The sequence below is a fragment of the Python bivittatus genome, unplaced genomic scaffold (genome assembly GCF_059951505.1).
Source record: "Python bivittatus isolate LINGU-HERP-01145 unplaced genomic scaffold, Pbiv_v1 ctg000560_np1212, whole genome shotgun sequence".
In the NCBI taxonomy this organism is placed as follows: domain Eukaryota; kingdom Metazoa; phylum Chordata; class Lepidosauria; order Squamata; family Pythonidae; genus Python; species Python bivittatus.
In genome coordinates this window covers 1,228,263-1,253,704 of record NW_028277083.1, presented here as the reverse complement: position 1 = coordinate 1,253,704, position 25,442 = coordinate 1,228,263, and the positions used below count along the sequence as shown (strand labels likewise).

Genomic DNA, 25,442 nt, shown 5'->3' with positions numbered 1-25,442 from the left:
AATTATTTCCAGTGGAGACAGGACAGTCCAATGATTGACCCAATAGTGTGCAAAAATAAGGAAAGTCCACCATTCTGACTTCTGGAATGGCTATGCTGATGTCTCTGGGGAGCTTCCAGTATGCTGCCTTTAAACAGGGAGGCTCTATTTAGCCATTTAAGGATCAGCCATTGGCAACATCTCTGTTTTTTTTAAATCTAATCTTCCAAAACTACTGGGCATCACCATTGCCTGGGCCTGCCAATTGCTGGAGTTACTTGTTCCAAGCACCTCCCAAAGCAACATGCATCCTTGCTGGCTTGGTCTCTGCAAATCTGCCTCTTGTCAAGACCAGAAACGTCCAACTGTTCATAACTCGGCATGCATGGATGGTTCTCTGGAGTCCAAAGAGGCCTTTTTGTGGGAGATGCTCCTCCCGGAGAAGATTGTTTTGCTTAAGGAAAACCCTGTTGCTAAAAGCCCTTTTGCTAAACGGCTGTTGGCGCTCAAGCCAAGGCACCGTTCAGCCTGGCCTTGTCTCTTGCAGAAGTGACATTTGAGCACGGCTATTTGGAGACCCCAACTTGAGTGTCACATGCAGCTCCCTAGAACAGGGTTCCTCAACCTCAACAACTTTAAGATGGGTGGAGTTCAACTCCCAGAATCCCCCAGCCCAACATCTTAAAGTTGCTGAGGTTGAGGAACCCTGCCCTAGAAGGCTTCCTCAATTCCAGATTCTTGCCTTGCTTTGCAAGGACATACAGATTGTCCTATTTTACATGGTCTTGATCTGCTTGGCTAGTACCAAACTTCCAAACGTCATTTGGAACGGAACGTAGCTCAGCCCGGAGTTGGTTTTATAGAAAACATTTTACGATGGTTTTTACACGGCACAATGATGTGTCCTGCTCCACCGTAGCTCTGCTTACAACTCTATGTCTGGAATAAGTTTCCCCTGCTTCCTTTCCCCTCACTTTTGTTTTCTTTCTTGGCGTGCAGTTTTAGACTGGGAGTTCAGGAGGACAGGAGCTCTGGGCTTATCATTATACAAAATCCCAAAATTATTGAAAGGATCTTGCTTCTGGAAAAGTTTTTGCATGTTTTATACACCACCTTATCCAACGTCTTATACAAACTCTTAAGGACCTTACCTGAAATACAGTGACAATCGCCCACAGCAAGGAATCGAAGTTCTTCCGATCTGGCATTGTGTCCCCTGTATCTGTTCTTAAGCCGAATTTGCACCCAAAAAGATGCATACCGAGGATGCTGAGAAGGGGAAGGGGAAGGAAAGAGAGAGGAAGAGAACAAGATTGAAAAGGAAAACAGCTTATCCAGGGTTTTTGAACAGGTTCTGGCTCCTGTTTCATTTTGGGTGGCAGTCTGAAATAACTCAGATCATCCTTCCCCTTCCAGGCGGTTGGCTAGAAAGGATGTGTTAGGTGGGGCTGCCTTCTCCAACCAGGATCCCACTGGGGCTATGAGGAATAAAATTCCCAGAATTTCCTGACAGCGTGACAAAAAGCCATGTTGACCGATAGGGCTGGGACTCCCTGGAAGGCTCCAGATTGGAGAAGCACAAACAGTGTGAGAATCAACCTCTTTTCCACATTCACTTTGATGTCCCTGAAGTCTGCAAAAGCTTATTTGATTCTTCTCTAGAAAAGTTTCGCCGGTTGCAAAGCTCTGCCTGCTCTTTCAGGAATAAAGTAGCTGACATTCATTTTGGGGAAGAAATCCAGTCCCCCTTTTTGCACATGCGGACTTTTCATGGGGTCCCTTTCAAGCCAAGCCGATTCTCACCCTATTTGGGGAGGAGCGATCCTTGGCCTCAAATGCAGCAGTCTCGCTGCTCTTTGCCATCTATCACAAACAAAGGAGGAGGCACTGTTTTGTCACACTTGTCACTTTGCATCTTTCTTTTGTCTCCTGGGTGGCAGGATGTAGAAAGAACGAGGCTACCCAGGGGACATCGATCTGCTGAGCACCAGCCTGTCAGTCTCTGGAGAGGCCGTTGTTATTCCCACGTGTTGGCAAATGGGATCCTTGTCACTGTAATTGGTGCAGCGTCGAGAGGAACACAACAACCAGTTAACTAGGAAAGACAGGAGAAGTGCCGAAGGACACACACCTGAAGATGAATATGAACAGCATGAGCAGCATGCAGAAGGTGGCCACGTTGTCCATGGTCTTCATGAGAACAACCAACTGCCGACGAAGAGCTGGCATGAACCGCACAAGCTTGAGGACGCGGAGGAGACGGAAGGTCCTCAGCACTGAAAGCCCACCATCTGATTGGCCAATGATCTCCCAGACACTGCAGGATGGAAAAAGAGATTCAGGCAGTTTGGGCCGTCCAGCTTCTGAACCACTGTCAACTTCCTAACTGACCCTGGTGGCAGAGATGGCCTGGGGGTATTTTCTGGCATATTTGCAGATAATCAAGTTGGGCCCATAGAACATTTTTTCATAGCGGATTTGGGCATGTGGTGGACAAAATGGAGAGATATAAGGGTACATTCTCTGGGGAACTATCTTTCCTCCCCTCCCAGTTCCTCTGTAGATGCAGCTAAGTCAGCACATGTCCCCAGAAGACAATTCGAGGAGATGACCCCAAGGAAGCAGTAGCACCAATAAGTGGAATATAGCTTCCCCAAAATTTGCTGCAGTGGTAAAAAAAGACGAGCAGGCAAGGAAATTCAACTGGCAGCCAATTTCAATCTCTCTCCCTCTGCCCGCCCCAGTTTCAAGCAGAAGGAACCACGTGAAGGATTATGCAGAGGCAGTGTCAGAAGCCAACTTACCTGATGACAACAATGATGCCATCAAAAATGTTGTAGGGGTTCTTGATATAACCCCAGATGCCAAAGGCCAAGAGCTTGAGGAGCATCTCTAGAGCAAACATGCTTGTGAAGACAATGTTACTAATCTCCAGGGCATTGGTTAGCTCATCCGGCTGGGCAAGAGCAAGAAATAAGGATGGTTCAAGTCAGAATGGATGCCAAAATACTTCTGTGTTAACTATTTCTAAGTTCTAGTTGCAGATGAAGTAGACCAGAATCTAATAAAATGGGACAACTATATTATCTTGCTCCATCATGATAGTTAAGCTGAGTTGTTCTCCTGATCTTGTGACCATGGAGATTATCATAACAATGGAAAATAGGGTGACATGATGCAACATATAGAAGAGTAATAATATGACGTATCAAACAAGATAGAATCAGCAAGTAGGAGAAATGTCTAAAAATGAACATCTACTTGTTGACACATCAATGAATTGCAAGTATTAGCAGTCCCAGAAGAAGGATATTAGTGTGCCCGTGTGTGTGTCTATATTCTACCTATCTACTTATCTATCTATCATCTATTTATCATCTCCTCTGACTGCTTCTTGTGAATCTTACCACAATACCAACACTTGGCAGGTCAACTGTTGAGAGTTGATGGTCTGGTTTCCCACCATCTCAGATGGGAAAGGCAGTTAAAAAAACAAAGAAAACCCCAGTTCTCCCCTCTAAAATCCAGAAACACATGAAAAATGCTGAGCTTGTCCATGTCACCCATGCGCCCCTGTGTGTTTTGCTCCAAAGACCGTAGAAGTGAGACCCTCAACCTCTCCCACACCCAAAACCTTAAATAGTTCATTTCCCACACAAACAGTGGCAAAAATGCTGTTGCAGAAAATAGGATTCCAAGGAAGGAGACAATTTAATGTTAAAAATAGACTGAAGGTACCATTTCAGCAGTTTTAATGCTAAGCAGAATTGGGCAGAAAACATGTGGAACCATACCAAGAAGTGATAACCCCAACCAGCACTGGGGAAAATTTCTAGCGCTAGAAGCTGCCTTCCCCATTCATTATAAATCCTTCATTAGCACAAACATCTGTAACAGATCTACTGCATGGGTAACCTTGGTCTGGAATGGCTGTGAAGCAACCACATGTTTTAAATCCCCTTTCTCTTTCTGTGATATGCACTGCCTATTGAACCCCGCGCATGCTTCCTTCTTGCCACAGCTTTTCCAGATCAGTTTATTTATTCATTGAGCAGTTTTTCAGCCAGAATGCGTGAAACGTGAATTACAGCAAGAGACACAACTAGTCACAAGGAGCCAACAAACAAAGGACAGTTTGGTTTAAAAAGCAACCCTCCTCTATCTATCCTTGGTTTCTAGGCAACTCTTGTAAATGCTGCCGTTGAAAGTGATCAAATGACAACTTTAACTGAATTACTGAAGCTAACGAGATCCACAAGCAGGGACTTTAAAACCCTTTTCCCTTGCGTTATGCACAACATGAGAAGGCGAGTATGGAGTGACAGAGAGGGTTTCTTAAGCTTTTCTGAAGGCCTAATTGATTCACGGTAGAAAATAGCAGCTGGCGCGGGAAGAAATCCATTCATTTTGCATTTTCATACAAACGTACTGTGCCTACTTCACTCTGTCCCGGTCAGTGCCCCAGCTGAGATGTTTGGCCTTTATGCAGCTTGAAATTTGGGATGTAGTCGCCAGCTCCAAAAGTTCTAAAAATGTGCGTGTTTAGGAAAGTAATGTGTAAAAAAGGGAAATGCCATAGAAAAATAAATACCTCTTTCGTGCAGAATGTTGCAGCAGACGTTGGATGGGAGGAACGGGTAAGGTGATGCTCAGAGCCCAGAAAGAAGCTGCTTTGTTCTTCTTTAGGGCTGACTAATCCCCGTGCCCCCGGCTAATTCCCCAAGAGAATGCCAACCTCTTTCATCACCTCCTGCTCAGGAACCCCAAGCAGAAAAGGGGATTCTGTTGAAAATAACTTCCTCTCTTTCCATGTTCGTCATTCACGAAGCAGCAGGTCAAGAACCAGGAAGGACCCACATTGGTCAAGAGCTGAGAGGTGGGGAAGCGATACAGACAATACACAACTGAGAGAGAAAAATAAGTGCTCAATCTGAGATGTCATGTAGCTGTCAGAAGGGCAAGGAGGCTATCCAGGATGAAGCAACAGTGGAGGAGGGTTCCTTGTTGGCTTTTCTTAGGCAAGGAAGTGTGACTGTTTTACAAGAAGGGGTTGCATCTCTACCCCGCCTTTTTGCACACAGACAGGCAGCCTCTTCTTGTAGAACAACCGCACCTCCTTGCATTATGGACAAGCTGAGATGATTTGGTTTGGTAAGCTTCCAAGTCTGGAAGAGAGGCTTCCAAGTGCCCCACTCAGTGGAATTGCAGCCTTGGAGTCATTTCTCCTTACATACAAAAGAGAAGTGATTAAGGGAACAATTCATGATAATTAGCGTGGGACAAGCAACATGGGAGACGGAACTGCATAAGTGCAATCTGTTTGGAGGAGATGAGCAGCAATGGCCAGGACAGCTTTCCTTCTTGGTATAAATGCCAGAAGGAGTAAATTGCAAGAGGAATGAGTGTGCAAAACCAATGATAGAGTAAGTAGCTGAAAATAAACAGAAAAAACACACCTGGAAGAGTCAGGTCACGTTCAGAGAATGCAAGACCCAGGCCAACAGAGCAAACACTGTGCTCTGAAGACAATCAGGTTACCTGTTCAAGACAGAAGAACTGTTGCAATGGGTCCCATTCCGGGATCCAAGAGCAAAACCAGAGTACAGGTACCACCCCAGGACATATTCACCAATTTGCCTGCTTCCCGTAATGTCAAAAACTTGTCCTTTTTGTAAACAAGGATGCCAAATGAGACTACAGTGGGATCTCTGAAGCAGGATTTCCCTAACCTTGTTGAGCTCTGTGACTAATGTTATGGGCTATAAAAACCCTTGCCTACACTTGAACTTCTGCAGATATGCGAGTGCCCGTAGTGCAGATTAAACCTTTTGCCCAACTCATGGAGCTCTGCAATCTCCTCGTCTCCCATGACTAATCTGTTTAACTAATGAATTACTTTCTGGCTTCCATGTTAGATTTCCAGTGCTTGCACATCATTAAGTAAGTAAGTGCTTGATAGAAACCTTTTTTTTTAAAAAAAAAGACCAATCCAGGAGATTTGAACAGGGGCTCAGGTAGGATTAGCCAAGCCCCCCTCCCACCCCACCCCCCCTTCCAATTGCTGGAAAGCCCTTAAAAGGGTTTGAAATGTTGGACGGGTGAGGAGTTGAATGAATGATATGGTTAAAAGAAGGGATGCAGAGCTTTCAAGCACTGCTTAACTCCCACCCACGCCCCACAGTACCAGAGCAAGAAAAGAAATTGGAAGAAATTCCATAATTGGATCTAGCATTCAGGGAGACCCAGAATTGCAGGTGGGATTCTCTCGGCACTGCCCCTTTTGGGGGCTCAAAGCTCCTCGCTAGCTCCTTGCTCTGGGAAAGAGAAAAGGAGGTGATCATCCTGAATAGGTATCTGCTTTCCACCCCAGTTGGTGAATCATCTGCCTCCTCGCATTCCTGTCCCTTCAACTTCTCTGAGGAACTCACCGCGCTCCCGTGGGGACTGCCCTTTCCATTAAGGCAGACTTCCAAGCCGCTCTTAGGGCGCACAGCAACGTATCGACGCTTTGCTCTTCCCATTTCTCAGCTTCACTCGGCAAAAAGCAATCTTATTTCAAGTGGCTTAAATGCCAGCCTAGATTGGATCAATTACCACCTCCCCCGAACGGGAAGGAAGAACCAGGAGAGCCATTTCAGATGCCGCCACCTGAAGCTTCTCTTTTGGGAGATCAGAGGCTACATGGATGAAATAGAGTTCGTTGCCGCTCACCTGGTCCCACAGATGGAGCAGAAGCAGGCAAAGAAGACGGGGACTGCAGAAAGATCTCACAGAGGAATGAATGGTTGATGACTTCTTTGGGTAACAGTCAAGGGCAGATGAAAGTGAAGGGTGGAGAGGTAATAATCTGCAGGAGGATGCACATTTGGGCCCTTCTCTATGAAATATTCGTGCTTGGTGTATCCTCTAATTCCATGTTTCTCAACCTTGGCAACTTTAAGATGCGTGGACTTCAATTCACCCATCTTAAAGTTGGCAAGGTTGAGAAACTCAGCTCTAATTCAATGGATGGAAAGTGAGGGAGAGATACATTTTAGGATTTTGTATTCTCCCATGAGATGGAAACCTGCTCCAGTCCATAAAATTGTGGCAGGACCCAAGGGCCACTGGTCATTATCACGATCATCCCTCATTAGGTCATAACTTCTGTGCTGGGAGCCCATCTCCTCTTGACTTAGCAAAAGCAGCAGCTGGGATGGGTAGACAGGTTTGTGTGGGGCATATTTTGGCCTTGATCCAGGAGGAATGGAGGAACTCATCTGGGTTGATCTTCTAGAGGAGCAAGTATTTAGCTTGGCACGGGAGTACTCGCTGGTTGCAATGCTACCCCTGGAAAGTTGGGGCTGGCTGTGGCTAAGATGCCACCCCAGCCCTAGCTAGCGTGCCAGCTGCAGCCTTTGGGAGAGAAAATGGCCTTCCTTCCCTTCTTTTCTTTCATCACCTTTACCCAGAAATCCACCATGTCCATTTCTGCATTAATCTGCGTATTTGTTTTAAAAAGGAGATCTACAAACAAACTTATGAGGGCTTTCTTTGGATCTGGGGTCTGGGAAGATTTGGGGAGTGCAAACGCAAACCATTTTCTATTGCAGTTTGCCTAGCACCCAATTCCTCCCAGTTGCTACTGCCCAATTTCACGAGCGGCCTCTGAGATCCAGGATTACGTGAGAGGGAGAAAAATTCAGTTTGATCCAGAGAATTTAATAAAGATTTATCAAGGCCTGCAAGTTGTCTTTAAAAAAAAAAAATGAAAAAAACCCAGAATCCAAATGTTTTGGCCTTTGCAGAAAAGGAATTCCAAACCTCAGTCCATTTCCTTGCTCTTTTCTCTACTCTTTCCAAAAAGAAAGAAAGAAAAAAAGAGGTGGGGGGAGGCAGGGGAAACTCAGAGTAAAGTCTTGCTCTTTGCAGCATGTTGAGACAATAACTTTGGTCGACCGACAGAGAGATCAAAAGCCATTCTGGTTACAATTGTTTACTCCTCCAACTTCCAGGGTGCTGGAAATGTTTAATCAAGCAGCGAGGCCGCAGAGATCTGTTTGGCCAAGCCGTTACTCATCCCGACTAATAGACTTTTATGGAGATTCTTTCTGGCAAAGGCTTCTTGGTAGCTGGTGGGGCAAGGAGGAGGGGGAGAATTTGCTGTGCCAGAACAAAGGGTTCATTGGTTCAAGCAGCCCATCAATTAGAGAAGAGGTCAGGGAAACGTTTGAAGAGCCAACCGCCTGTGAATGAAGAGAGAGGGGGACAGAGAGGGGGAGAAGAACCCCTTGAGGGATCCTCAAAGAAAGCAAGGCCTCCAAACTGAAAGGGGAAAAGAAGGAAGGAAGGAAGGAAGGAAGGAAGGAAGGAAGGAAGGAAGGAAGGAAGGAAGGAAGGAAGGAAGGAAGGAAGGAAGGAAGGAAGGAGAATATTCAGTTCTAAGGTAATGTCAAGGACCTGATGGAGAATAGGGCTGTATGAAGTTTTATTTGGGAGAGTCAATTCTATTGCAATTCGCTCGAACCTCCCCATCGAATCACTGAGTCATATCTGATGCATTCAGAGTGTTTCGGTCATTTGAAAGACTTTTGCACCCAAACAAAAACTGTTCTTTCCCCCATCACTTTGGAAAACTGGATCAACTTGATTTTCTGAATTGATCTGAATGCTCAGTGGGAGTATCTGAATCGGATCAGAGCTGACTCCCCCGACTCTAACGGAGAAGCAGGTTCAGGAAAAGGAATGCTGTGTTGCAGAGGGAAAAACCCCAAGAGTTCCTGACTGGTGGTGGTGAAGCCACCCCAGCACCTTTTAAGCTGCCTGGCATTGCTGAGGCAGGTGGAGAAACCTGTGGACTGCGCTCTTTTGAACGGTGGAAGGAGGGCCTCTGAATGGAAGTGGCCTGGAAGAAGGCAGACAGTCCTACAGTGGCTGGGGCTGGCTTTTGGCAAGATGGAAGCCTCTTCTTCCTTTCTGTGCTGGCTGGAGACAATGGCATTTGCACTTCAGTACATCGGAAGGGAGCCAAGGCAGTTTTCACACAACCCAGAAAGAAAGAGAAAAAGTGTCACCTGTCCTGATCAGTTTAAGGACATGTTGCCATCCCGCCACTAAGTCCAGTGCTGGCTGGGGAATTCTGAGAGTTGAAATCCAGACATCTCAAGGTCTTGTGAAGGTTGAGAAACACTGAGACAAAGTAAAAATCAAAATTCCTTTGGCTGAGCTGATGTCTTCATGGATAACTCCTTGTCATCTTCTTGACAACAGTATCTACATTCTTCCAAGATGCTTTCCCAACTTCCCAGTCTAGCCCAAACCTTTGGAATTTCTGGGGGTCTCCCATCCAAGTTCTAAGCAGGTCCAGATAAAGTCAGCCCACCACTGAGCCTCGTATATGATGAAAGGGCCCATAGGTGGACACTCCATCCTCTATCTCAGATTCCTTTTCCAACTAATATTTGACATCCCAAATGCCCAGTTCTTACCATCTTCTCCTGCAAAGCTGGAGAGGTTCCCTCAGTCATAGTACCTTACTTCTTTTGGCCTCCACCAGAACTTCTATTAGAGGCAAAGAAGCTGGTATGATCTGAATGTCCATCTGCAATTAATCTGAGCTGGTAAGGCTGGGCTGGATGGATCTGGTTGGGGACTGCATTCGACTGCTTCCTCTGCTCTTGGACACTTCCCTGGAATGGCACCCGACTCCTCCTTTCACCCAAATCATCAGTAAGTGCAGTCAGGACCCAAGGACCAAACTTGCCATCCAAGTCAGCGGATGGCATTCCCACAGAAGCCTGCGCCACCCCTGGGATCAGGTTATTGATAGAGCTGTCGCCGCTCCTGAGCCGCATCGTCCTTGGTTGATCCATCCAATCAATCACAATTGGATCAAAACATGAAGGATGAAATTCACGGGCGAGAGTTTGCATTTCAAAACGGTGGGCTCCGGGGTACCTGCCAGTAAAATTCTCCATTTCTACAACCTCTCTCTTTCATCCCATTTGCTGAATTAAATTAAACTACATTACATTACATTAATTCAATTTAGGCACTGCCCGGCTCCGAACTAACTCTGGGTGATGTACTATAAAACCAGACATAATAGAGAATACAATACAATAATTATGAAAGAAATAAAAGAAACGGAAGAACATGGGACAGATTTCTTAGTTTGGAGAAATGAGCAAGTGGGCTGTAAGGAAAGAATTGGCTTTCTGGAGCTTTGTGTCTCCAAAGCTCGCTTAAGGGCTTGAGGGCAAACATCTCATTCTGAAATGCATCCTACACCCCACTCCCCAAAAGAAGAGCAGGGGAATCAGGGGGGAAATGATAACAGCTGATCAGTTCGGAACCCTGGTTCATCTCTGAGCTTGTGCAAACGTTTTATGTCAGCCAGACCCTCAGCTGTGGGAGGTGGGCACAGAAGCTCTTTGGGATCAACCACAAAGCTCATGAGAAGGCCTGGCCAATAACGACTTATCAGGTCACTAACCTCACATGAAGCCAAATAGGTGGGTGTTTGTGTGTGTGTGTGAATAAAAATTAATTTTTAAAAATTGAAGACGTAGTCATGCCAAGAAGAAAAAATGGCCACGTTCATCCTGAAATCTATGTACAGTGGTACCTCGGGTTACGAATGCCTCTGTTAATGAACTTTTCGGGTTATGACCAGCTCCGGACGCAAAAATTTACCTCAATTTGCGAACTCCGCCTCGGGATACAAGCAGGATACGTGGCCATTTTCCCGCCCCTGACACGTGGTCCGCGGCCATTTTCCGCCCGTGACACGTGGTCTGCAGCCATTTTTCCGCCCCTGACACGTGGTCGTAGGGAGGGGGACTCTCCCTCCAAGCAATAGCCACCTCCCTGTCCTCCACACCAGAACGGATTAACGGTAATTACATTGAACCTTATGGGGAAATTTCCTTCGGGTTGTGACCAATTCGGGGTGCGACCAGAGTCACGGAACGAATTAAATTCGTAACCCGAGGTTCCACTGTATCATGAAAATCCATTAGAGCCTCATTTTTTTTTCAGTTGTGCTTCAGGACTTGGGGAAAAACCAGCAACACACATAAAACTCAGGCAGAGTTTCTGTCATGCTGTCGTAGCCACCAACTTGACTTTTTGGACCTACCTTGTGGACATCCTGGGCTCTTATTGTACCAATCAGAAAAAACCTGAACTGTCCAATGCACGAGTGGGATGGCTGACATTTTAAACCTGTTTCCTGCCATATAAGCATTATGCAGTGAATATGAATCTGGGAAAACAACCTATGATTAAGATGTTTATTCCTTGGGATGTTAGAGGAACATTTGATTAAAAAAAAAAACCCACCAAAAAGGAGATGTTGCTCAGGTGATCAAAAGCTTTTTGAGATTCATGAAATAACTATAGCAAGTCCGCCTGGTTTCTTCTTCCCTTCCTGTTTCCTGAAGAGCAGCAGAGGCAACCATAAATTTTACACCTAGCTTTTTAAAGCAAATTTTCCAGAAACAAAGGAGCACAGGTAAAAGGGCAGGATCGGGAGATCCATAAGCAACCTTCACCCTCTCCCCTCTGCCTTTGGGCTTAATCCTTGCCTGCTCTATCTGCCACACGGAGAAATACCAAGATCAGAAACTGGGGAAGCTTCTCATGGTGAAAGCCTACCCCATAAACATATATGAGCCACTAATCTCTCTAAAGAAGGGGAGGGAATCTTGAGTCTTCCCTAACCCGGCCCCTTCCACATGTGCTGGATGACCACTCTAGCGTTTCCAGATGCAAGGAGTTGTCCTCCAAAACATCTGGAAGGCGACTGGCTAAGGAAGGCTGGGTTTGGACAATACATTGTCCCGTGAGGCAGGTCTGACACAGGCAGATAATGGCACATAAGTACACAGAACTAAGGCAGGAATGTCTTGGATGGACTCTCCTAAAAAGGCTCAGATACACTGTTAGCGAGGAGGGGCAAGAGAAGCAGCAATCCTAACTCTGGTATGCCAAGATCCTTGTCAGAAGGGTGGGATGATAACTCTGATTTACACATTCGGTACAATCCCCCCTCTGGTGTCTTTCAGATATTTTAGACAACAACTCTCACCACCACCGATGGTCACATCTGGAGTTCACCTGATTTGAAAGGCAACTCGAACCACAATCTCACACAGTCTCCTATCATGCAACAGGGGGCGGACCTGAATCTTCCAGGAGACTGTTCGGAAACCTCATGTGTGCCATCCAGAATGTCTCCCGAGCAGAGGAAAATGGACATCGAAAGGATGACACAAAGTCGCCTAAAGAAACTTCAAAGAAAATGCCAACAGTGTGGCTGCTCCTGTTCACCTGAAGCAAGAGGATGATCCCCACCAGCCAAAGACCGAGGGGATAAATAATCTTGCTCTAATGTAAAAGCAGGAGGGGGGGGGTCCTTCTACACAAGAAATGCTGGAGGGCTTTGCCATCCCTTCCGATCTCAATTCATCCTTGTCAAGCAAAGCCTCCTGCCTGCCTCTAGCTTTGTCCCAGATCTGAGATCAGGAGGTGCTTTGGATCCCAGCTCTGCTAACAACAGCCCTGATTTCCTTGCCCGTTCAGCTTCCAGCAGCCCAGCTCCAAGAGGAAATCCCTCTGGATCATTTTCTGATCTCAAGCTGCCTTGGCGTGAAGCCCTCTGAAGGCAGCTTGTCTCTGGTGGTTGATGGCCAGGTAGCTGGCCAGCTAAGCTAGAGTTCATTTACCGGTGGGTGTTGGGAACACCTTTGCTTAGCATCCAGCCCCTTCCATTGCAGCAGGACAGCTTGGTAGCTGGTGACAGGCTAGCTTGGAGGCAAAGAGCCAGTGGTTTTATCATCCTGAAGAGAATTGGGGACATTGCAAAAGCCCAGGGGGAAGGCATTGAAGTTGGCCATAACAGCCAGAGGATTCGGGCTCAGTTAAAAGAGTTCTGAGTTTTCAGAAATGTCCCACTTGCCTTCCAGGGAGCTGTGGGTTCCATACATGCCCCAGAGCCTCCTCCAATTTTAGCCCCATATTAACCCTATGAGGTAGGGTATTCTGCGAGATAAGAGACTGGACCTGCACCATCCACTCAGCTTCTGCAGATAAGGGTGGACTTCAGCCAGGGTCTCCTCAGTCCCAGTTCACCACTTTAACTTCCTCACTTCTTGCATAGACCCATTTCTCTCTTGTGTTCTCTCCCCCAGCTGGCTTTGCCTTCAGCGAGGTCATCAGAGGAACCGAACTGACTGGCTGCCGAAGACAGTGATATCCTATCATTCACTGAATGATCCCTGGTTGGTTGGGCCCATCCTTGCATCTCATCCAGGAAAGATAAAGAAGCTGGAAGCAGTGGGGAAGATACTGAAAAGCCCAGAAGAACAAAGAAAGTGCAGAACGGAGGAAGATTTCACATCAAGTGAATTCCAACTCTCTCCCCAAAACTCCAGACAAAAAGAAGGGCAGCTTTGTCCTGCCACGATGACCCAGCTGTGCTTCAGGGATGACTCATCTACTTCCAGCCAGCTGTCCTTCACTGGAAACAGGCAGCTGGGACATGGTGTTCTCACCTTTTAGAAATGCCCTTTGATACCACAGTGTTCTTGATCTTAGTGTGAACAGCTTGGACTTCTCTTCCCCTGAAACATTTAAGAGGATGAAGATCTTCTCATGCCCAGGTAAAGCAAATTTTCCTCCAGGAGAGATTATGAGAGGTTCTTCTGAAAGAGTTGCTGTGTCTTCACATAACCATGGGGTAGAGAAGCCAATCAAAGGAGGACAGACTGCACACTCAAACTCTGGTTAGCTTAATATTCCTGAGATCCACTGGAACCATTTCCAAACCTCACATTTTTCTTAGGCCAGGCACTCCTCAAAGCTAGCAACTGGGGGCAGGGTAATCAACATAATCAAGAATCAGAGGGCTGCTTCAGGTTGGGTTTGCATGTCACACTAACCATGTTTTGCTGAACTAACCACAGTCACCACATGCAAAGCCAAAAATAAGCCAACACATGATGGGTAATGTGTTAGGGGAACCCACATATGGTTGTTATTCTTGAAACCGCCATCACCAACGCAACCAAAGATCTTGAGAAGGCTTCAACCTTTCCAATCTGAGTGCCCTACGCTTGCAAAATTGTGTTGCCCTAGTGAACCTTCTCTTAAGCAGGACTAAGAATGTATGTGCTCTTTAAGCATAATACCAGACATTGGCCTCCCCTGAGTTTGACCAGCTATGCCAACATACCTCCTTACCTGTTCATGATACTCAATGCCCATGCTCAGCGTATTGATGAGGATGGCAATCATGATCCCACGGTTGAAATACTTGCTCTCCACGATTCTTTTCAGCTTGTTGCCAAATGCCTTCCAGAGTTTGGTTAGTTTGTTCTTCTCCTTGGGTGGTTTCCTTTTCTTCTTTTTCTTGTTCCTCTGCTGCTGGATCTGGTCCCGTAAGTCCCCATGTTTTACATCCTGGGTGAACTCATAGACCCCATTGTTGTCATCTCCTGACTCATAGCTGTCTGCCTCACTGAACTCGAACTCAGGATCTTCCAGAATGCTGGCACAGAATGGGCAGTTTTGCAACTCACAGCTCAAGTTGTTGGCTTGTGGGCCGGGCAGCGGACACGGCACATTCAAGCCAGACAAAATGCTGGAGGTCCGGCAGAGGCCTGTAATGGAAGGAGAATTTTATGAGCTTGAAACCCCAAGGCCATGGGTAGGTCCAACAGAAACCAAAGTGCAGGGACAAAGATGTCTGCAAGCATGGCCCCCAATTTAGTAAGCATGTGGGGAGCAACCCTATGAAGTACCTTTAATTCATTTATATGAATCTAAATTTAAACAAAATGACATCTACTTTGGGGAGTCTGGTCCCTGGCACTCTACTCAGGGCCAAGGCCATGAGAACTGGGTGGTAGAAAATGTCATCGTTTGGATGACTGTGGATGTTAGTGACTTTCAAGTGTTTGGAGTAAGGCTACTAGTAACTCCAGATTCAGAGGTGATCTGGGGCTGTGGGGTTTAGCCTGAGCAAGACCTTCATCTGTAACCAGCAGAGATCTTCTTCTGTGCTTTTATTTCTAATGTCTTTTGATTTCTGTTCTAGATGCTGAGTCTGAACTAGGTGATTTAAACCATATTTCTTACCACGTTCTCCCACTAAATGATGGAGCTTCCCGTAGCAATCTGCATTCAGATGGACTGGGCTGCTGACCATGGCCATGGGCGAGGTCCCCCCGCTGCCTCCATTTTTCTTCCCTTTGGGCAAGGGAGTGACACTGGCTTTGTTTGCCGGAGAAGGCAAGATGGTGGGGTAGTTCATGCTGCCATGACTGGCAGCTTTGCTACCTGCAGCAACACTGGAAGACTTGCATTTCACCGAGGTCCCTTCCACATGGCAGTCAGCATGGTAAATACTGTGGATGGACTCTGTATCTGCAGCTCCACCACTTGGGCGGTTGGGGGAAGATGGAGGAAGCATAAGTTGGCTTCCAGGCTTCATGACGTCCAACTCCAGATCACAAATCTCTGGGTTGGACCGTGGCCCTTGGGGGCTCCCATTGCTGATGTGGTAGTGGTGATGGTGGTGGTGATGGTGGTGATGGATCAGGTGGTGGATGGAAGTGATGCGCCGTTTGCTGCTCTGGTGGCCTTGACCATTGGCTCCGCCACTGTTGGGGTTGACTTTCTTCCGCCGCTTGTTCTGCCAATTGTTGTAGAGGCGCAATATCCGCCGCTTGACTTTCCTGAAAATATGGCAGATGTATTTGAGGAGCTCTTCATAACAGCTTCCCGGCTCAGAGAAGCTGGCAATTGTGCTGTCATTGGAGAGGTAGCGGGCTCGCTGCTCTTGCATCAGCTGGTTCTCCCGCTGTTTGGTTTCAGAAAACTGTGTTGCTATCACAACCAGGCACAAGTTAATCATGAAGAAAGAACCAACCTGTGAGAGCCAAAAGAAGACAGGTCCTTGAAGATCAAGGCGATTGGCCATGCTCACCCCACACCCATCACAGGTCAGTGAAAGACAACTGGCTGCACTGGGACACCATGCACAGCTTGGCCAGGGTTAACGTTGGTCAGTTCTTCATGGCTGAGTGTGTTGGGCTGACCTAAAGGGAACTGTGCAAGCAAGGAAATAGAGTGATCCAAGGAAAGCGTCTTGCATGAACTCGGCCAATGTAGGCATAACAGTGGCATTCTTTGACTTTCTTTTTTCAATTTCTGAAATGGGAATTTTAAAGACGGTCAGCTGCTAATACTATGAAAAGAGCCACTGGTATAGTGAAACATTGACTCTCCTTTTCATTAAAAAAACTATTTTAAAAGAAATAGAAATGTATTCAGGACCAATGGAACTTGGAGGAAGTCTTGATCTCTTTCTTGCTTTAGACTGAGAAGACCCAGGAGTGTTAAAAGCTAATAGTCAGAAGGAAAGGGCCATCAACAAGGGGAACATGTAAAATAGAAGTGGGGCTTCAATCATGAGGTCACTGACTTTTATGACCCACCCCAGACACCCCTGAGTTAGGTCAAGAGGCTAATCCAGGACCCGGTTTCTGCCTGAGCTCCAGAGGCCCAGTCCTTTATCACTGCAGCACTACTCATCCCTCCCAAATAGCCTGAAATCAGCCTCCTCTCCCCCGCAGGTTGGCTCCCATTCCTACCCTTAATATACCCCAGAAGGCAAATAAATGTGGCCTCCCCACAATGTCACTTTATCACCAGATGAAGATCTCCTTTGCATCTTGGTGGTCCTCCTCAGAACTTGCTCTATTGTCCTTCTGGAACTGTGGTGCCCACAACAGGACGCAGACCTCCAAATAGGGCCTGGCCAGGGCAGAACTAGAGCTGAAGCTGGCCACCCAGTGAAAATAGGCCCTTTTCTGGACAAAAGGGCTATTCTTTAGTGCCGGGATATTTTGGGCCAAGAGAAGTTGGAGGTGCTGCCAAGAAAGTTCCGTCTGCTTTTCTCTTTCCCTCTTTCACTACTCCTCTGATGTGAAAGATCTTCCTGCTTAGCTTCTTAATGTAAACCACCGGGATGGATAGCTTAATGCGGACATAAAAGGGGGGCTTACTGCTAGTGGAAGTTGTTAATGGCCCAGTTGGCAGATTGGAACGTTGGATGTGCTTCAAACAAGCTGTTACCACTCGAAATGCTGAGATTAGGTTTTCAGGCATTACAGCATTTATCTATTGAGGGTTGTGCTGCACCTATCTTAGTTGAGGGAAATGTGGTTTCTGAATTTGGGGATAGGCTAGTGGAGAGTACGAAGAAAACAACCAAGCTCAGAGAACCCCAAGGACTCCACAGTTCAACCCTGAGCTACACATATTCGCTTCTAGAGTACATTGAGATGTGTGAGAGGTTTGCAGTTTTCTACAGCTGTGGTAGAGGCTAGGAGATCATCTGCTTGGCCATTGACAGATGGCAGTTAAAAAAAAAAAAGATGGGGGCTGCGATTGTACAGTCATAGCCACCATCTTGAATTTTTGGACCCCCCCCCCACCTTGCAGATGCCCTTGCCTCAAAGGATACTTTGCATGGTCCTTCTCATCATGCTGAGATCCCCTTTGTTAAGAAACCTGCGAGGCGCAGCTTTAACCTGAGGTGACAGCCACTTGTATCTCCCCATACTTACTATTATAAGTAGTATAAAATATATAAAATTGTAAAAAGAGTGTGCGTCCATAACATAATACATGATGTCAACCCATCCTTCCAGGGTTATAACCTGTAGGGAAAGCAGAGATGAGAGAAATGCGTAAGATCATCATCTGGAACAAGTGAAGAGGCAGAACACTTGGATATTTTCCCCCCTTCAGTCTGAAAAGAAGCTTTTCTGGATTCCTCTCCTTTTGTTCTTTCAGCCTCTCTCTGCCTCCCCTGCCCCCACATCCTCTGTTCAGCTCACACAGGGTCCTTGTGAGCACCCATGGCCTGGAGAACACAAATAACAGCAACGATATCACCCTAAAGTGAAGGAAAGCAGAGATTTGCAGAAGAGGATCTGCGGATCATTTCTTCCTACATTGTGTATTCATTCTCAGTTATTGTTTTGATGGGCATCTGAGCTGGCAGAAGAGCCTGAAGGGGAAACCAAGGAACAGGAACTCTCTGGTGTGTCCTTCCCAGAGCCTTCTACTGGATCAACTTGTTCTCCATATATGGATATAATTAGGCAGTCCGTTTACTGCCATAATGGCCAACTTCATTCCCTATCCAACTGTTCCTCTCCAACAGAACGAAGCCCCCTCCATTCCCAACCCTAGTAAGCTGAGAATTTAAGTTTTTCAAAAATAAAAGTGAGAAAGTGGAATGCTCATTAAGATTTCATAACATGTTGACAGATGGATTAAATGGTCTCACTATAACATCATGAAGCCTGAACAGCTCCAGCAGCAGGATCCATCAAGGCCTTCAGTGCTGCTGGGCAAATTTCTCTTCACCTCCTGCCTTCCATGGAATTTATCTGCTGGAGCAAACTATTTTTTCTTCCTTCAAAAGTCCAAGCTCTGCAGTTTCATCGGATACCCCATTTGCTGCTGATCCAAGACAATAAGAACCCAAACAGATTATCCAAGTTGGCGCCAACTTGACAAAGAAATATATAAAGATTAACATCAAAGTCTGTTAATGGCTAGTTATGCTTGTGTGCCTGTGTGTGTACGAGCACACACACACACACACACACACACACAGAGGCATGGCTGGCTTGTTAAGATTTGTTGAAGCCTGCAGGAACGGTCTTTCTCTGTTGGATTGTCATTGCAATAATGAGAGCTCCTATGTTACCCCAAATTTGCCCCACATTTTCTTCCAGGGCAGGGTTCTCTTAACTTTGATGGAAATCAAAACTTGGAAGAAACGAATTAAGAATGATCACTATATTGTGAGACCTTCAGATCAATCTTTTTAGAAGCTGGGCCACGATAAAAAATCTGGGGTGGGGATATATATTTCCATTTTAAATGTTTCCACATGTCAGAACCAACCTATGTGAAGAAAGGCCGCAAATCAGGGAGGCTCAAGCTAGAATGAAGGAGTATTAGCCTTCTCCATGCAAGACCTGATGGATAAAAGCAGAAGCTTTCTAGCATGCAATTCACATAGTCCCAGGATGGTCATAATATGCTTTTTCCCCCTTTTCTGAGTGGATAGTTTGCCTCTACAAAGCCTGGTCCTGAGTTTCAGTTCTGAGTTCAGTTGCTGAGCCCACAGATGGCCTTAAATACACCGTGAAGACGTTTTTTTCAGCTGTCTATACAACCCGCTCCAGCGGCATGCATTAAAGTTGCATAATTGTCCTTGCTGCTGCCACCGTTAAATGTTTGAACAAGGGGAAGGATGTTTTAATTACACAGTGAAGCAACAGCACACAACTTGAGCTTCCCATCTTCTTTTTGCTACCGAAGAAAAGAACCAAAGACTTAATTAACACTGTGAGAAGCGAGCTGTGCTGGAACCTGCAAGCGGGCATGTCTGCCAGTTGTGGTAAAAGAGTCAAGATGGGGCCCACGATGGCACACGTGCAATGCACATAAAAACAGGTGGAGCATCAACCTTAGCATCGTGACCACCATCTTGACTTTTTCAATCATACCTTGCAGACGCCCCTGCTCACAAGCAAAGGGAAAAGTCACTCATTAACACAATTCTTGTGCTGATGCACAGTCTGGTTGCACAGAGCCTCCACTGCCACCCGCGTGGTGCAAACAATGAGACGGCGTGCGAGAATGCCAGGTGGCCTTTCCTGTAGATGCTTTTGGGGCAGGAAGTTGGAGCTCCCAGCCCACCTTGGAGGATCCTGAGAACCTCAGTCTGGAGGGGTCTCAGCAGACAGTAGCACTTGGCTGACCTAAACTGGGCTGAGAAGCTAATCCAAGGCTTCTTCAATCAAGTTGTCACTTCTTGGCCAAGTGTGCAGATGGAGCAGAGACTTCAGGATTTTAAAACAGCCACATATGTGAATCTTAAGCCACATGCTAGGGAGCAAAGCATTTTCCTGGCCCATGGTGAAACTGAAGTGCTGCGAATGGAGACTGTCCTAAAGAAACCTTCTCCAGATAACAGAATTAACTCATGGAACTCACCGTCCCACGGTGAACCCTGGTTTCAGACTGCTGTCAAAGAGAGTTCGGACCATTCCTGGATGAGTGGAATTCAGCCAGGGGTCACTGGCAAGGCCCTTCCAGGTTCAGAGATGGTCTGTCTGAATGCTAATGGTGGAGAGGTGACCCACGGAGAAGAATGTGCCCATTGCTTTTTGCTTGTGGGCTTCCCCAGAACCTTCTGGTCAGCCATGGTTGGAAACAAGACGTTGGATTATTTTGTTTTTTTCATTGTTCGTGGCCTGATCCATCAGGCCCCTCTTGATAACCCAGCCCCACTAACATGTTCCCCCCATCCCTGAATAGCAGAGCCCTGGATGCTTTCTTGGAAGTCATTCCTAGTGACTCCAATTCCCGCTCAGCTAGGGAAACATCAAAAATAATGTCTTCAGGCACGCCTAATAATATGAGTTTTGAAACAAAGGTGGCATAGGGGTAGCCTGCAGAAGGAAGGAGAGATTGAAACATGTCTCAGCCTCCATCACATCGAAGTCTTCTGGCCTGCTGCAGAAGAAAAAGAAGAAGAAACCAGCCAGTTGCTTGTCTCCTGGCCTGGCACCTCAATGGCCTTTGAAGCAGCTGGCCAGCCATGAAGGGCCCTCCTCATCTGCATAGCTGTGCTGGAAATCCAGAGCTGGAAAGCATCTTGCAAGGAAAGCCGAGGCACCACCGACACGTCTTGGCCCCATGCCAGGGTTTTCCTTCTGTCACCATCACTCGTCTTCCTAAGATGGGTTTCTTGGCACCCTGCTGGAACAGCTGCAGAAACAGGTGGCTGCTCTCTCCAGGCGCTCCGATGAAGAACGAGCTGAGGGACCCCCAATATATTGGACAGACCTCTTCTGTGAACATTTCCTTGTGGGAGGGAAGCCTCAGAGCAGAATTCAGGGGAAGAAAATAAGTGAGAATAAGCAACTGCTCAGGGGTTCCTCCCCTGCTTTCGTTCATGGGTGGGGCTAGCATGTTCTTCTGCCCCACTGCAGAAAAGCAGCCATGAGAGACAGAGAGAGAGAGAGAGAGAGAGAGAGAAGGAGAAAGTGAGGGGGAAATCAAGTTTACAGGATCTGCTTCCTGGGCTGCTGAAATCCTCTTCCTACATGGTAGACCTGGTGGCACTAATGGAGATCTAACACAGACCTTGTTTCAGCTCCCACTGGAATGCAATTTATGGGCTCTATTCACACAGCGTGCTTTGCAGGTCAGGTCAAGATGGAGCAGTTGCATTTGTAGAAAACACTCAACTTTGTTGCTGCTAATCTGGTTTGGTTTTTTTTTTTAATGGCTTAGCTTGTGTTGGTTAGTTTGGTGTAGGGTGCAAATCATGCTGAACAAATGCAGCAACAGGGCTGGTTGGAGGTTTTCAAACAGTGCAGTACTATGACCTGCTAACATGATACATGGATTTGTGTGATCCTCTCATGAACAAAATTGTTCCATGGCTTACAGGAAGGCACCGACTTTTCATGTTGTGTTAGAAGAAATGCAACTTCTTAGAAGATTGGCAACTTTCTCCTGCAGGATGTGCCAAATTAACTCCCAGACTGGCCCTGGAGTCAAGAAAGGAAACTCTCTGCTCTGGGAGACATGAAAGAATTTGAGACGTTGAAAGCCCGGAGGGAGACGAAGGCCTGCTGCCTATCACAGTACGAAGAGAGACATCTGGCTGGAAAAGACACTGCGGAGGATGGGCAGGGAAGGAAAATAGACCGAATGGGGTCGAAGGGAACAGAAAGAAAAGGGAAAAGGAAACAGAGGAAAAGGTTGTGGGGAGGGTTGCAGAAGGCAAAGCCAATTGCAGGAAGTGATAAAGTTGAACAGAAATATGGCAGTGCTGGTCATCAATAACATCTCCAGAACATCTAATGAAGTGTCAAGATCTCCACCATGACCAGATGGCAGCCATGAACAAGGGGGAAAATCTGTTTTTTGCCCATTATACTTTCTTTCTTCCCCCCCCCCTTTGATTCACCAGTTCCAAATTCTTCTGCTCTCCTTCTCTGCGATGATCTTAGCAGTTCCACCCAGCAAACAGCGGACAGGCCTGCCACAATCCTTCTGCATTTTGGGAGGTCTCTGAGCTGTCACTTCCATTCATCCTGGCCACAAAATGTAATTTTGGATGGGTGCTAAGTACATCTACTCCAGATGCCTTGGACGCCTAGATTTCTCAGGTTGGGGGAGGCAAACTCTGCCCCCGCTTCCCTAATTTCATGTCTGTGCATTAAAAAAACAAAAAAAAAAACCAATTTGGGAAAACTAAAACAATTTTGGGAGGAAAAACCCTAAAAGAAAATAGGATCTTCTCTCTGTCTCTCTCTTCATTCCCCACCCCTCTGTATTTAGCAATTCCAGAGATAAATATATAAAAAAAGTTAAGAAATTGTCGGTGATGTAAGTGTCCAAGAATCTGGAAAAAAAAAATCAAGATGAGAATTTAGAAAGTCTAGTTCATGAGAGCAATCCAATTAGTGTTTTCACCATTAGCTCTGGTGTTTTTCCAGATGTGATGGAATAAAAGTTCCATCAGCCCCAGCCAGCACGACCATGGGAATTTGGGGGATGGCAATCCAACAATAGTGGCCAAGGGATTGGAAAAAAAATCAATTTATATTCCAGTGCAAAGGGGAAAAATAGGGCAGTACAGCACTAAAGACTGTTCAAGTTATAGAATTATTGCCCTTATTTTACATGCTGGTATGATAATGCTCAGAAATTTGCAGTCCAGACGTCAACAATCTAAGGAACAAGAACTTCCAGATGTACAAGCAGGATTGGGAGAGGCAGAAGTACCTGAGATCACATTGTGGACATTCAAAAGATAACGGAGAAGGCAAGAGAGTGTGGAGAGCGCTTAACATTTTGGGTGTACAAGGATGCCTCATCTGCCTATAGAAGAATTGGTATGATGTCCAGGAAACAACAGAATGGAATACGCAGCAACTAAATGTTCAGAATTCAGAAATGAGTACACCAAGGTTGTCTGTGGTTACCTTATTTATTTAACATGAGCAGAACTGATCATGTTGTACTAGAAGAAATAGATGTTGGAATTAAATAATCAATGATCTCCAATACACTGATGATAAGACTTTGATGTCTGGAAGCAAGAAAGAGTTAAGCAATTTGTTGGAGGTAAAAAGAAAACAGTTCAAAAGCTGGTCCGTTGCTCAAGATTAAAAAAGCTAAGAACATATGTGAACATGTAAATAGTATGTAAATAGCTTATTGAATAAGTCTGCAGTTCTCTTCAAGAACATGAGGTAGAGATTAAACAGTAACGGACTTCGTCTTCCTAGGTCCAAAAATCCATAGGGATGGTGACTGAAGCCGTTAAATAAGAAATGTCTGCTACTTGGGACAAAGCCTACGACAAATCTAAACAAAATATCAGAGTGCAGAGACATCATACTGACAATAGAAGTGTATATTCTCAAGACCTGGTTTTCCCAGCTGTAAAATAATTGTGCAGATGGAGAAAAAAATTGAGAATACCACGGATAGCGAGAAGAATGAATCATTCAGTGCTAGATGAAGTGAAACCAAGCCGCTCTCTGGAAAGATTGATAATGAAGCTAAAGTTTAAATATTTTGGACATACAATATGAAAGCAGGGGTCATCGGAGAAGATCCTGTTGCTTGGAAAAATCGAAGGCAATCAAAAATAGGCCAGAAGAAGACAAGGTGGTCAGATGCTTTCAGTGATAACAAAAGACCTCAGCCTTCACGAATTCCAAGATAGCCAATTCTGGCACACTGTCATCCATAAGGAGTCTGAAATGACTGTGTGGCTACAACTGTCCAATAACTGGGAACACAACAAGCTGGAGAAGCTAGTCTTAGAACTGGAAGCAGCTCCCCAGGTTCAAATTCTGGTCTTCTCCAGGCTGGACTTGAGAGGCTGCCGACTGAGTTTGGGACCTTTGGCATGCAAACCAAGGGCTGTACCATGTGCGATAGTCCTTTGCTTCTGTCCCAGGTAGACCCTGGTCAGAGATGCATCCCCAGCAGAATGTTATTATTGGCATGGAGGCCTGCTTTATGTGAAGCGGGGCAAAGGTTTCGCACACCGCTCTTGCAGTGCTTCCTCTTGCTCTGCACCTGCTGGAAGTGGGGGTGTGGCAGCCCAACTCGACAACAGATCAGCAGAGGGCACTGAATAACTCTTGGTGGGTTTACAAAGACTTTTTGCTATATTTTCCAGAAGTCTTCCCTCCTCTCCCTTTCTTTCGTTTTGGTCAACAAATTCCAACTAGAGAATAAAAATCTGCCATTTCTGTCCTGTGCTAAGCAGCTAATTTTGCCTGAAGTGTTAATTTTAAAGTCTGTCATGAATGTAATGGACTTGTTCACAACATAAGCTTTCTGGTCAAGAAAAAAGAAAAAAGAATGTCTGCTCCATTCAGAAAAACTCCCCATTGGAAGAATTATTCTCTTTTATCACTTATTATTTTACTCTCTAAAACATTTCTAACTTTCTGATTCTAGCCCAGGATACATTTTTCGAAAGGCAACCCTCTGAGATCTTCCCTCCCTCCCTCCCTCCCTCCCTCCCTCCCTCCTTCCTTCCTTCCTTCCTTCCTTCCTTCCTTCCTTCCTTCCTTCCTTCCTTCCTTCCTTCCTTCTTTCCTTTTTTGCAGAATTTTCTCCAAATAAACCATCATCCCAAAATTGGAACAAAGCTGCTGAGAAACTGGTCCCACCATCCCTTGCACCATCAACAGACCCCATCTTCAAAGGAGAAGCAACTGGTTGTTCCAAGGATGAGGTGCTTTCCTAGATGAAATGCTGTTTGCCAAATTCTTCACCTTCTGAGTGAAAACTGTTGCAGTGATCTCTCCTATTTCTCTATCCACAGAAAGGGTGAGGGAATCCTGAGAGATGATTTGCACAGAGACTTCACACGCCAAATAACATCGATCAACCACTATTGTAGTAATGGAAAATAAATTGTTCCTCATTACGTATTCATGAGGCTTGATTTATCATGCTAATTAGCCCCAGCATTTGCTGCACTGTAGCAGGCAGGGAAATGGAATCCACTCTTTTGTGGTGGGGCACGTATCAGTCCAGCGATCCAGCCCTGGAGATTGGATGGTGGAAGACAAGAAGCCACGATTTGAAATTGTTTTGCTAGGTCAAGCCCAGGATGAGCTGGACAAATGCCACATTGCAATATTTTGGGGAGGAAGAGAGAGAGGCTCTCCTTCTGCCCCCAACTGAAGTCCATCATGGGGTGAAGATCAAGCACAGGAAAAAAAGGATCTGTGTCCTGTGGTCAGAACAGATGGCCATGGCACCTGACAATGAAGTAGGAAGGATTGGTAAAGCCATAAAACCTGAGGTAGCTCCATATCTTGGTCCCATTTGCAAAAGAAGGA

General features: G+C 46.0%; 1 protein-coding gene across 1 annotated transcript in view; it reads right to left on the bottom strand.

Moving 5' to 3' along the window:
* Window positions 1-25,442, bottom strand: part of CACNA1H (calcium voltage-gated channel subunit alpha1 H) — an 83,524-nt gene that overhangs the window by 41,065 nt on the left and 17,017 nt on the right. Inside the window, exons 6-11 of the mRNA XM_088147908.1 lie at window positions 17,595-17,687; window positions 15,100-15,892; window positions 14,203-14,621; window positions 2,784-2,935; window positions 2,111-2,296; window positions 1,131-1,248 (exon numbers count right to left, since the gene is read on the bottom strand). Coding sequence (XP_088004034.1) covers window positions 1,131-1,248; window positions 2,111-2,296; window positions 2,784-2,935; window positions 14,203-14,621; window positions 15,100-15,892; window positions 17,595-17,687 — 1,761 coding nt within the window. The remainder of the gene's footprint in view (window positions 1-1,130; window positions 1,249-2,110; window positions 2,297-2,783; window positions 2,936-14,202; window positions 14,622-15,099; window positions 15,893-17,594; window positions 17,688-25,442) is intronic.